The sequence below is a fragment of the Clupea harengus genome, chromosome 9, assembly GCF_900700415.2.
Source record: "Clupea harengus chromosome 9, Ch_v2.0.2, whole genome shotgun sequence".
In the NCBI taxonomy this organism is placed as follows: domain Eukaryota; kingdom Metazoa; phylum Chordata; class Actinopteri; order Clupeiformes; family Clupeidae; genus Clupea; species Clupea harengus.
This window is the reverse complement of record NC_045160.1, coordinates 19,592,729-19,606,042: the sequence shown is the minus strand read 5'-3', so window position 1 is coordinate 19,606,042 and position 13,314 is coordinate 19,592,729. Positions and strand designations below refer to the sequence as shown.

The 13,314-nt window shown below is 38.1% G+C and overlaps 1 protein-coding gene across 10 annotated transcripts in view; it reads left to right on the top strand.

Annotated features, from left to right (window-relative positions):
* The window catches only part of msi2b (musashi RNA-binding protein 2b), a 224,199-nt gene extending 212,117 nt beyond the window's left edge, over positions 1-12,082 (top strand). For 3 of the 10 annotated variants that reach the window (XM_031573762.2, XM_031573768.2, XM_031573766.2), the window contains 2 exons: positions 1,299-1,453; positions 6,648-12,082. In XM_031573762.2, the coding sequence (XP_031429622.1) occupies positions 1,299-1,453; positions 6,648-6,692 (200 nt within the window). In that variant the 3' untranslated portion in view covers positions 6,693-12,082. Of the gene's footprint in view, positions 1-1,298; positions 1,454-4,144; positions 4,223-6,647 lie in introns of all 10 variants that reach the window. The other 7 variants (XM_031573763.2, XM_031573767.2, XM_031573764.2 and 4 more) reach the window with 6 other exon arrangements.
* The last annotated feature ends 1,232 nt before the right edge of the window (positions 12,083-13,314 follow it).

Sequence of the window (13,314 nt, the reverse complement as noted above, 5' to 3'; positions counted from 1 at the left end):
TGCCTTCAGATATGTCCCCAAGTCTGTCGACTGTTAGTTGTGCATGGCCATTTGTAGGCACAGATTAATAATAATAAGTACCTGTGTGGTTTGAAGTAGTCTGCTGGTCAGCTGGATATGTCATTTCCATCTATGTATGGATCTACACACAGGCTCTAAGAATGGGACCAGTTCATTTCTCAATTTCTCTTTGATCGTAACTTTATGTTACAATTTCAAAATATTGGATTTCCATTTTTAATTTGGTCATTGAACAACACTGGGGAAAGGTGGGGAGGATGACTTGAGCCTGGTAGACACATACATACCTCCTTTGCCCTTTGTCAGTCCCCCAGGATTTCGTGATTTAGTTTTTTATATATATTTTTTGCGTTAAAAATAACAAAGTTGTGTGTCATTTCATGCAACAAGAACAATCATTTTAGATGTGTTCTTTTTCAACCATAATTCTATGGTCATTTCATCCATGTTACTGAAATAAGCTGAAATAAAATGTCATGCTTTGAGCTGTATTCCCAGTTCTGTAGTCATGATTCAGAACATTAATCATAAGTAATCCTGTACTATTGTTTAAAGAAACCTGAACAGAAAACATGATTATTCAAAATGTGTTAACTATTCCTCACCGATATTCTTCTCCCGCTAATTACCAATAATAATTCAATAAGCCTATACGTGAAATTTAGAAACAGGATTTTATTTTTTAAATGTGATCTACGTGCAAGACAATCAGTTGAACGCCACAGTATGCCAAATGTTATCTACAAACACTATATACAATTTCACAACTGTTTGCCAGGCAGAATAACATGCTGTCTAATACCAAGCTAACTTAACCACGGTCGTCGATCCCTCACACACCTAACACCGAACAACTGAAACTAAGCAATGGCAGTAGTTGACAGACTGTGCAAAACCTCATACCACCATCAGGAGGCCAGAAGAAGCAGGAATAAGTTGAAATTTAACATTAACATCTTATTTTATGCAGTTTTATGCAGTATAAATAAAATACATGCAGTGTCGCGGGAACGAATGCAGTAAATAGCTGATTTTGCGTTCAATTTGAAAATCACAGAATCGCGAAAAACTGAATGGATGCGCTGTCTCATTGGTTTTATTTGTGTCAATCTTTGATATTTATTTTCTTCATTACAAATTACAATTTCATTTATTTTCCGGTGTACTAGATAGTGTACCTGTTTATTTCTTTGTTTTGTGCATGCAAGCTCCTCGCTCAGCACGTTTGATCTCTGCACAGCACCAGTGCTAAATAGCTGCCCTGCTTCCCCTGGCAGGAGGTAACCCAGCACGGCCTGGAGGCTTTCCCGGCGCCAGCAGCCCAGGGCCTGTGGCTGACCTGTACGGCCCCACCAGCCAGGACTCTGGCGTGGGGAACTACATAAGTGCTGCTAGCCCCCAGCCCGCCTCTGGCTTTGGCCACAGCCTTGCCGTAAGTATCTCCATACACCCTGATCCAACCCATGCCCCCCCCCGCCCATCCATGCCCCCCTACCCCCAGGTCACCTTTAGCTCAGCCAACACGGGTCACCCCAGTCCAGTCCATCCTCACTCTCCATTAATCTCCACTGTTCCAGCTTTCACCCCTCTGGCACTCGCTCTTACACACTTGCTCTCTATTTGACCTGCCCGTAAAATGGTGCGATATCCAGCATCGACAGCCATCTACATTGTAGCCATTTCAAACCCAGTCCAATCTACATATCCATCCAGGTGGATCCAGGCATCCACCTCCCTCTCTTTATGTCCTCTTTTCAACTTGATTTCTCACATTTCGCCCGCGCCTATCCATCTGAAGAACGCTAGTATCAAAATCATGCCTTAATATTAACCCCACCATGAGAATTCAATATGGCTTTGAAACACGCCCAGTGTAGTCAGAGGCTTGCACTCAGTATGAGGGCATTTTCTCCTTAGCGATGGAGCAGATATTTCCCATTTGCACATTGGGTGTGATTAATGAGCTTTTAGACTTTAAGTTAATTCATTGTAAGTGAGAATCTCTACAATGACTTACAAATGTTGACCAGATTCTGCTGGGGATAACCAGTAAGTAACACTGCTTTAATTAAGAACACAACAGAAGTCTCAAGCCCTCCCAGAGATATTTCAGGATGCTTGGAATTCTGGGTATGAAATTGAATAGAGCTCATTTCTCTCCAAGCCCTCGTATCTAATTATCACAGCCCTAGACTGCATTCAGAGTGGCTTTCAAAGCAGAGAATGGCCTCAGAATGTGTGTGAAATGTAAGAGATCGCACAAGACCACGAGCGAGCAGGTGCTTGCTCTTCATATGGTGGCAGAGCCGTCGGGCAGTATTTCTCTCCGCAAACATTTCTTCATCTTCCAGTTCTCACATTCCTTTTTTTGTCATCAGCCTCAGTATAAGAAACTGTGAACATACAACACCTGTCATCAACACAATAATGTGTCAGAATGCTGTGTTCAAGTGCCAACCAGATATATTAAGGAAAATACTTTTTCCCTAAAAAAAGAAAAAAAAGACAGAAGTATTTTGCATCCAGTTGCCTCGTAGTCTCTTTCACTATGTTGTTCTGTAGCAATTTCAACCCCCAAATATCCGTGACACACACACACACACACACACACACACACACACAGAAAACAAACCAGTAAGACAGTGAGACAAGTCCCTGGAAGGAAAGCCATCATGAGTGTATGTTCTCCTGCCCTTTCCACACTGGCAGGCGTTCATTACTCTGAATGCCTTTTGTTTTACCCTGCCTGTAGTTGGAGGGAGGGAGTGCAGGGGTGAGGGGGTAGTCAGGCAGGAGCAGACTGTTACCTACGGGGGGCTGATGAGCAGGCACGGGCCCAATCACTGCCTATTGTGAGAATTACCACTATTCCCTTTTCTGCTCTGGTCTACTGTGCGAAAAGGGAGGGGAAAAAAAGGAATAAAGAAACTACTTAGAGGCACAAGTGAGGAAAAAAAAAACCATCGAGACGTGTTGAGAGAGAGGGACAAAAAAATGGAGTAGGGCATTTGTATGCCCTCTGTTTGTTATGTCTTTGATCTGTCTGGCATTTGTCCATTGGACGGGCGGTGAACGCTCAGAAGGGACTGAAAGGTAACTGTGAATTGTGCAGCTCTCCTCTAAATAGGACCGCACATTTTTCATTAGTAGATTCTCCAGAATCATCTTATTTTATTAGTATTTTATTATTATGTGCCTATTATATATATAATTTTGTACCACTCTGGTTTGGCCAGCCATATAGACACGACGGTTTCTTACAGTTATATGAGGTCTTATTTAAGAGTAAAACAGGAATGCGTCTCAGTATTTGCTGAAAGCTTGAGTCACTGAACACATTTTGACACATTTTGTGATTTCAGAAGTTTACAGTCAAATTTTAAGAAAGGCCCTTTCTGTCTGTTTGTTTTGTTTGCCTTTCTGGGCATCCATTTTCTTCCTGACATCAATGCATCATTGCCTGAAACTGTTTTGCTGCATGATTCTGTTTTTGATTTTTATTAATGAAATATAATGTTAGCATGAATGCGATTCACTGCAGGAAGCATCAGATATGCTGAAAAGTTGTTGCCTTTGATGTGTTGGTTCGCCACCTTTCCTTGGAGCACATTCCGTGTATATTATCAACAATTTATAGCCTCTTTACAGAGAGCAACATCAATTTGCTAAAAGTTGAACTAAATATAGAAAAGTGGTATGCAGTCTTTTGTCCTCAGTGAAATCCCTTTCCTGACAAAAGATATCCTTCCAATATAAAAATGTCATTATCACTGAATTCCCTCCATTGTGATAGGGAGGTATTATCCAATCTATTCAAGCATAAAGGTGTGAAATATCCGGTGTAATGGGACGCATTTTGTTAACTGCAGTCGTGGGTAGCACAAGAGACTCCATGTAATTCTGTCTCTCAAAATGCGTCCACTGTATTTGTTCCCTGGAAGAGAGAAGGGAACACAGTTCCTCACCTCCCAAAACGACTCTAATTCCAAAGGTTATCACACTTTAATTTCCATTCATGCTGACAGCACATTGTATGAATAAAGTATACTTACCTGCAGTAGATTCTTTCTTTTTTCTTTCTTTGAAATGCATACTGACCCAGGAACTAACTGTACACTTTTAGGGTCCCTTGATTGCGACAGCTTTTACAAATGGATACCATTGAAACCCTAACAGGTGGTTGGTTGCCATCTCTTTCGAGGTAGCTATAATATGCCATTTAAATCATTCATTTAATACTTGTGTTTATTATTATTATTATTATTATTATTATTTGTTGATTACTGATTTATGACATAGTAGCAGTCTTTCATTCGCCTGCCCAGCCTTTTCTCCCTTGCTTTTCTTGCTTTTGAAATAGTACATGTCTAGTTGTCCATCCTCCCACAACTGTTGAAGAAAAATGACAAAAAAGATTGTCTTTTACAGGGTGTCATTGGCAAACATAAAAGACAAGATAGTATTTTGGACTTGAGACGCATATGCATCTAGCATTGTCTCTAGCTCGGGTGAAACCCTTTAAAAGAGAAACACACACGTCTTTCTTGTCATTTTTCATTTTGTTAATACGAATTATGGTGAATGCTCCTCATTAATACTCTATCTGACCTCGCCCTACACCAGATGTGACTGCATCTGCATTCTCCCATCTGTTTTTGGCATGTTTATTAAATGTGACTTGGTTCACTCAAACTGTTCCGTTGCTTTCTGTTTGTAATCTAGTGAAGAGGGAAAATGCGTAAAGTCTACTGAATAAGTTGACAGGATATTTACTGTTAACTACTGCATTATCAAGTCTCTATTGGGTCTGTCAGCTGTTGACCCTTTGAAAGGTGTTTGTGAAAGCGTGAAGAGTTTTGATTGGGGTCATGAGAGATAGAGTTCCCAGAATGTTTTTTTTTTCCCATGTTGAAATCTACATGCCTGTCCGGAGGTTTTCATTTTTGCTGCTTGCTATTTTCTACCATTATTACTATTTCACAGTGAGGTGGAGGTCAGAGTAATACATTATCTTACTCCATTGAGCTGAGCCTGTGTGAATCCCACAAGGCTATTCTCCTTAAATACTCAAGAGGACTTGGTCAAATCTCTTTCTTCTAATCCCACACCATTTTTTTTTCTAATACACAATTTTTTACTCTCTTAATTTTTTATCTATCTTCTATATCTCCTTCTCTACCTCTCTCTACTTTTCATATTTGATCTGTTTGTATTTACTGCCCTCTCTCTGTCCTGGCACTATATCCACACTCGTACGCAGATTCTCCTGAATGCGTGCTGTGTGTGTTTGTGCTCTGGGTCTGTAGCCTAGCATGAGTGAAAGGATGCTATGTTTAACAGAGCACTAGACTCTACTCCTCTTCAGCTCCGGCCCTTTGCAGTCAGGGACGTGAATAAAATGAGGTCAAGGATCCCACTCAGATTCCTCTCTCCCTCTCTCTCTCTCCCTCTCTCTCTCTCTCTCTCACTCTCTCTATCTGTCTCTCTCTCTCTCTTTCCTTCCCATGCCTGACTAGTGGTTTTGGCATTGAGTCTCCTGTGCGTTGACGTCTGATGTGATAAAGCCCTTTCCTGGCTTATTTACCTTGGGTTGGCCAGGAGTACCCTCCTGGCAGAGTTTGCAGTGGGAGCAATGTGGTTGATCCATTTCCTGTGGAATGACCATGACATTACCATATTCATTTGACTCAAATAAAACAAATGAATATAGACTGACTTATAAAGTGGGTCAGGTAATACAATCCAAATACTTGAAGTTTGACAGACAGTAGTGTTTGCTGCGTGGCTGTATCAGTTGGTTGTGCTAGTACCCAGCGGTGGAAGGCCGCTATACATTTTCCAAACGCATTTGTTCATCAGAGAAAGCAACAGTATGGTGCAGTTTCGGTCAACCAGTCCCCTGAAGCTTTCATTATCTTGGCACAGTAAATACACTTCATATGGAATGGACTGTTTTTATGTACTTACTCATTTATTTTATTGTGTCAGTTGTTGCCTGTGCATGCTGTGAATGACTAACATACAAAAAACAACATTTTCTCTGTAGACCAGTAGAACAGTGCAATATGGTAGTGATTAATGTACTGCATGCATTGTGCCTGGACCACTGATTCATATGTATAAAATATGGCCATTAATCCATCTCTGTTGGGTGGATAAGTTATGGATTTCTCTGCAGGCAGCAATTGGCATAACGCTGTGTTGATTTGACAGGCCACAGCTAATTTCAATGACAAAAACTCGATTTTGGCTGCTGCCGTGACACCAAATCAAAGGCTACAGTTAGCATACCCAGAGAAGGAGCGGCACATGTCTATACAAATGTGTCAGCGAGAGCTCGGGCACAATGCTGTTGTGTTACCATGGCAAAGAGCGCACCTGGGTTAGCATGACCTGCTTTGAAATCCTAGGCTGAATCCCCGTCTGGAGTGCAACATGGACGTGGTTAGAGTAGCCGGGGTCGTTTCCATTGGTCTCCATTGGTCTCCATTGGTCTCCATTGGTTTCCATTGGTCCCGGTGCTCCAGGCAAACTCAGTCAAGGACAGAAAAGTGTGTCTCTAGCCCATGTGTGCAGGGGGAGCGAAGTTGACATGGCTACTGATGGATCTGTGTGTTTGATTCCAGCAGAGTTTGTCAGGAGGCCCGGGGAAGACAGGGCGGAGTTTCTAGTGGGTTCTGTGTACAGGTAATGCAGTGAGAAAAAAAGAAGAAAAAAAAAAACACAAAAAAAGACAACCACCACAACATCAAGCACTACATTGTGATACACGACGACGCAGGAAAAGACTGTGGAGATGGCACCACCTGAAGAACAAAAGAAACACACAAAAATATATGAGTGAGAAAATTGTTTAATCATCTCAAGAATGACAAATAATGGTGATGATAGAAAATCTGCTGTACTATATCTAAACCTGGCATTGGAGTCCTTTGTTATCCTTCTTTATATCCTTATCTTAACAACAGTACTTTAAGATTATGGCATTTTTCCTCTTTCTGTGTTTTCCTTTCTGATTAGTTGATTTCCTTATTGTCTCCTATGATATAGTCTTTTAAATATTCAATGTCAAATTTAATCTCAAGTTTTCATTTGTTAGGATTTATTGTCACCATTTTATGTAATCTGGCTCATTTCTTCGTTTTGTTTTTCTTTTGAGGTTCGAGTTGGTGCAATGGATGTTTATTTTCACTGTTAGTATCAATCCTCAACTGTCAAATCTTCAGGTGTCATTTTGCACATGCAAGAGCTGATTGACATAGAAAGGGTTGAAAGAGGAGGAAAATGTTTTTAATCCAACCTTAAGAAAGTGAGTGTGTAACTAATAAATCTTAGTAGCTCTGTTTTTGTTCCTTGTAATGTCTCGTTAACCATAATTACCTATTTTGGGCAATAAGAGGACTATAATATTTTCACAGTCCTTTTTTTATAAGTGTCTCTTTTTGTTGTCAGGACAAAAAAGAAAGGCTTTTTTGCTTTTAATACTTTGTGAATTCAGATTTTAAAAAAGAAATATGTAATATGTAAATATTATTCCAGTCACTACATTTAACCATTTGAGAAAGAAAGATATTTTTGTGATGGTGTGTCTGTCCTGAAGGCTGTTACTGTGCGAGAGCTCGAAGATTAAGTTAAAAGCAAAGACTTTAAAAGCTCTAAGCAGTACAAGAAAAAAAAAGAAACATTTGTAGCACAAATGCCGTTACTACCCCACCGAGGACAAGTTCCTATCAAGAAAAAAGTACTGTTGGCTTGCTCTGTAAATATATTTGGCATTATAACTGTGTTAGTGTCATACCAGCATATTGACTAGATAGTGACTTCAAATGTACACATCTTAAATAGAACTGTAATGAAACGTTGAGAAAGGGTTGTTCCACAACACCTTCCTGAGAATCAGACCTGGTTAATTGTCTTTCACGGTTGATTAATAATAATTTTTTAAAAATCAGCAAAGAACAAATTATGAGGAAATCCAAAGCACACATTTTACTCTTAACAGTTTCAAAGAAGAGGAGGAAAAAATTAAAATATATATATGTGGTTTTAGACATTTCATTATAATTACACAGATTGGTGTTTTTACTTTTTAATTTCCCCTTTGATCTAGTTTGTTTTTAGTTTGATGTGTTCCCCTAGAAGTCTAAATGTCTTTTTTATTCAATGTAACACAAGGCAATATTTCAATAGTTTGAGGTTTGAGAGAAATGGCTTCTGAGTTATTTTGAATGAATACGGAAAAAACCAACGTTTTATACCATTACCTCAGTCCTGTGAGTTTTATTTTAGAAGAGATGTCAAAGTAATTTATTTTAGGCATAAAGAAAAGAAACATTTGAAAATAATGAATGGATTGTTTTGAGATGAAATCATTGCACTGTGACTTGTAGGAAACAATTTACCATTTTCTATTTGCACATGAAAAATGACGGCTATTTAAAATGGTCTCCACCCGGGGATTTATATGAAGGTTTGAGGCAGAGGGACGTTAATGTCACTTGTTTTGCATCATTTACAAGCTAGCACCTGCAGTGAGCCCCAATAGGCCTGGGCCAGAGGAGACAGTAGTACTGTTGTAAAAACACTGTCCAGTGGGTTGTAATTATTAAGTTATTACTAGCCATTGTGTGATGTCACAAACCAATCCATATATATATAACAAGAGTTTTGAATGCAGCCTGCAGAGACACTGAAATAATTCTAACCCTAGCTGCTAAACACACGTCTCCTCTACATGTAGGGACTGGATTTGCTCAAGCAAAGAGAAATGGCATTTAAAGATATGCTTTAAGATGAAATTTAAAAAAAAAAGAGTTGAGTGATATTTAAAGGTATGAATCGATTGATGTATATGCTGATGTTTATCTTCTCTGAAAGTATGTTTTTATCTTGTGTTATATTATTTTATGTCTTTGATTTCTGATACAACATTTCACTGAACAACCAGGTGAAGTAGAATGCTGGATTCTTTTTAGGCACCATGGAGAAAATTGATAGAGTAACAATGGTAGACACTTCACAAAGCGGTCTGTGCTTATGGTTCACTCTTTAAAAATGTATTTAAAAATGAAAATGATGATATAATCCCTTAAATCATTTTATTTGAATGATACTGAATTTGGGATTTTTTTTAAATCAATTTGTTGTGGTTGTTAATGATACTACTACTAATAATTATGATACAGATAATGATATAATTATGTGCTGTACTCTTTTATCATTTACTCTCTGTCTCCATTCCCTGTCACCACATACACTCTTATGTTGGTCATTGTATCTCAGTAGTGTATTTAAAAAACAAAAACAAAAAAAAATGTGACAGTGATGTCTATGATGCCAGTGTAGTGGTCAAAACCCCTTTGTTATTCTCACCTTTCCCCCTCCTTTTCCCCATCCCTTTCTCTCGCATTCATATTTTGTCTCTGCTCTCTCTCTCTCTCTCTCTCTCTAACGTTTGTCTCCCACTCTCCTAGTGAGTAGTTGTAGATGTTATGTAATTAAGACTTAAGATGTAGTTGTAGTAGATTAGATTTAGGACCAGTGAGGATAGAACTTCCTCTTACTGATTATTAGTTCAACAACAGAAAATCAAATGCTAATGGTTATTTTCATAGCATTATTCAGTTTTTTGTGTTTATCATTTTTTTTTCTGTCTTTTCGCTAATCTCACATGGTTTCAACTAACCAAAGCTCTCACGGATTGAAAATCTACAAAATAAGAAATTGCTGTACGAACAGAATTGTAAACAAGACATCAATTGGATTCCCGCCCTTGAATGTTTTAAGAGGGGTGTGCCATACTACCTTAAATGCTAATGCTAGATATGCAAAACTGTTTTATTTTTTATAATTTTTTTAAGAGGGACACAAGCTATAATTATGAAGTGGAGGATTTTATTACATGAGCGAGAAAAAAAAACATATTTTTCTAGAAAGTTCTAACAGAATAATGATAATAATGATAGGATAATAACTAAATATCAATGGAAACTCGACTTGGTTTTGATGTTTGTACTCTTAAAAAAAATTCCCAATTGCCCATGGCGCTACTATTTTCAATACTGGTTTTATTTTTCTTCTTTTTTAACAAGTCTGCCTGGACAGATCGGTAGTTTAGTTTCCACTCATCTGAAACATTATTTTTGTACTCCAACAACATGGAAACCAGCTCTTTGTCTTAATCAATGAACTAGCCCATATCCATTTAAATTTAGATGCTTTCAGGTGAGTTGCCATCTCATGAGGATTTAGATGTCATACACGGTAAGACATTTATGTAGGTGCACACTCCTACACATACTCGCATTCAGTTACATAGAGGAACTTATACATATATGAGCATGTAGGCAGGCACATTGATTGGGTGAAGACTTTGGCTGACTCGTGCCCAACACCGCTTTTCATCCCTCACTCAGAGCTGGGCATATTTAACTTCATGCCTCAGGTGCTGTGGAGTAAAAACTTGACTACCACTCCTCTGTAGTTGAGGAAGCCAGATGCAGTGTGTTTTTTTTTGTTGAAATGGAGAAGACTGGTTGTCCTGAGTGAGTGGGTTATTATTATTATTATTATTATCTTTATTATTATTATTATTCAGATGTTCTTTTACCCTCATGGGTCTCTAATACTAACCGTTTTGCTGAATTCAGTTTAGCAATAGATGCTAACTGGCTATACTGTATCCTCTAAACTGTTATAGATAGCGTTGCAGTTTGCAAGATATTTGTTAGAGTTACCAGTTGCACCCTTTGCCATTTACTGTACTGTACTGTATTAAAATAAGATATATAAAGTGAATGTCTTGCTCTAGTCTTTGATTAAAAGAAAGGCTGGTGGCCATTTTAAATAGTCTACACCCTCCCATTAGTTTAATTCTCTTGTTTTGTTTCTGATTTGATCTCGTAGCTTGGACTTTAAGGTAGCATGGCTCTGTTGCTGTACTTTTGTTTCTCATTGACAGCAGTTTACAGCTGATGAATGTTACACATCTTGCTAGACTAGTTAATTCATTGGAGAAAAAAAAACTGTTGGTTTAAAAAAATATCTGAAAAAGAAAAAAAAATTGACCTGGAAGGTGTTGTGGGTGGGATTTGAAGTGTACTACCGTATCCATTTAAACTTGAATCTTGAGGCAAGTGCTAAGCAATGGTCAACCACTCACCCCGTCATCTTTACAACGCAACTCTACACGCACACACACTGTAATTACATGTGTATATATTTGTATACAAATACAGGATATATATGTATAGTGTATATATATATATCTTCGTTAAAATGTTTAACTGCCTCATAGACTATGACTCTTCGTTATTGTTTTTCAAGCTTAAAGTGAAGTCCCTGTCACCTACTTCAAACATAGTAGTCAACACTGTTTGCTGTCAGTAGCTGTTCAAAACATTTGCTGCAGAGTTGCTGTGGAGTCAGTTGTAGGAGAGTTGTGTTTGTAACCAGGATATTATTGGAACATCTGTGTTGTAGGAACTATAAAGTTGTAATTTAGGCGCTGTACGCATTACACGACGTGAATGTGGGTAACCACTGATGCTGACTCTTGAGGATGGTCTTACCATGTTGGGGGTCCGAGCACGGTGGAACAAGCCAAGACATGTTATTATGAGGGGTTTGAGTGGGGACTATAATATTTCCCAGCCCCATGTCTCCTTAAGTGATGAATTGTTTCCATACGTTCAACTGTCGGTTGTTTCACTTCACTTACTGCCTTGCCCATTCCTTAACACTTGCCCATTTTTTAATGTTAATGGACTTTCTAAAACAGCGAGAAACTGACTGAATGGACAGGCGTCTGAGAGCATCTTTCAGGTCTTCTTGTATGGCTTGCTCAAGCCCTGTTGTAAAATAAAAACTCAAAAAATGGATGGGGCTCTCTCACATCTCAGATGTGGAAAGTATACTTTTATATTTGTATTTTCAAATAATAATAATAATAATGATAATAAAAATGTTTGTGAAAGGTTTCCATCCTCTACTGTGGTCCAGAAATCAATGTGTTTGTCTGGAAAAAATAATAAAAAAAATAAATAAATACTGTTTTCAACCATTTCACTCATGGTTTTAATTTTTCACTTCAATACCTGTTTTAATCTGGTGTGTGATTAATACTCCTTTGAATATACCTTGGAAAAGACTGTATGCCAGAAGATGCACAACATTAAAATGCACAAAGCTGATTATATAGCTGAAGACTTGTGTAAGTTTTTTTTGTGTTTTCCAAAATACTGAGTTGAAGAACATGTGTTTTCAGCCACTGAAACTTCATCAAAGCACAAGGTCCTGTTCAACATTGACACTGACACTGAGGTAAATAGATAATATTTTAAGATCCATTCCATAAGTTACATTTTATACATTTGAAATATTTGAATGAATGTTGTCGTAACATGGTTTGGTTCTTTCGGAACCTTTTGCGTTTAGCACTTCAGACATACTAAATGGACTATAAAAGGCTAATTTTCAGAAGCTCAGTTTTCACTGTGGGGTCATGGCATAAGCTGATCCAAACACTTAAAATGTCATTTTAGTGCCAGCATCAAAAGGATTGAGCAATTATGGACAATTGCTCTGTATATGGCTGTCTTGTTTGCTTGGTCATTCAAATAATGAATGTAGGTACTTAGGTGAACAGGTACATCACAATTTCTCAAATCACTAATCCCATCTCCTGTAGTACTCCAGCATTACTCTTGAACATCGCACATTTAAATCGTCTACTTATCATCACACTCTGTTGAATGTTATAGGGCAATAGCTCACCTTCTCACTTCATGACCACACACTTCATATTTCTTGGTATGAAAAAGACTGGAAGGAGTTGTGTAGAGCAGTGCTGCTCAGCTGGCTTGGCCTTGGGACCAACAATTTCCCTTGGCAGTTAAGTTGTGACTCAAATTTCATACAATTCAAATTTATATAAAATAAACAAACAACTATAAACATAAACATTGGGCCTTTTTTTAATCACTGCATTCATAGCCTAAGTCTGACATCACATAGATTTTAAATAGGTTTATCCACACTGTCAAGTTATCTGCGGACTATTTGCTTCAGCTCATATTCTTCATCAAATTAGCTCATTATACAAACATTTATGTTGATTTATTTTTCTTAAAATATTATTTTATCAGAATTATGAATTCTAACACAAAGATTCAACTATCCCACCAGTGGCATCCCTGCTAGTAAGTCGAAGCCGATATCCTGGCACAACCCCACTCCGACTATTCACCTCTAGTAATCAGTCCACATTTGATAAAGTCAATTAAGACCCGTGCC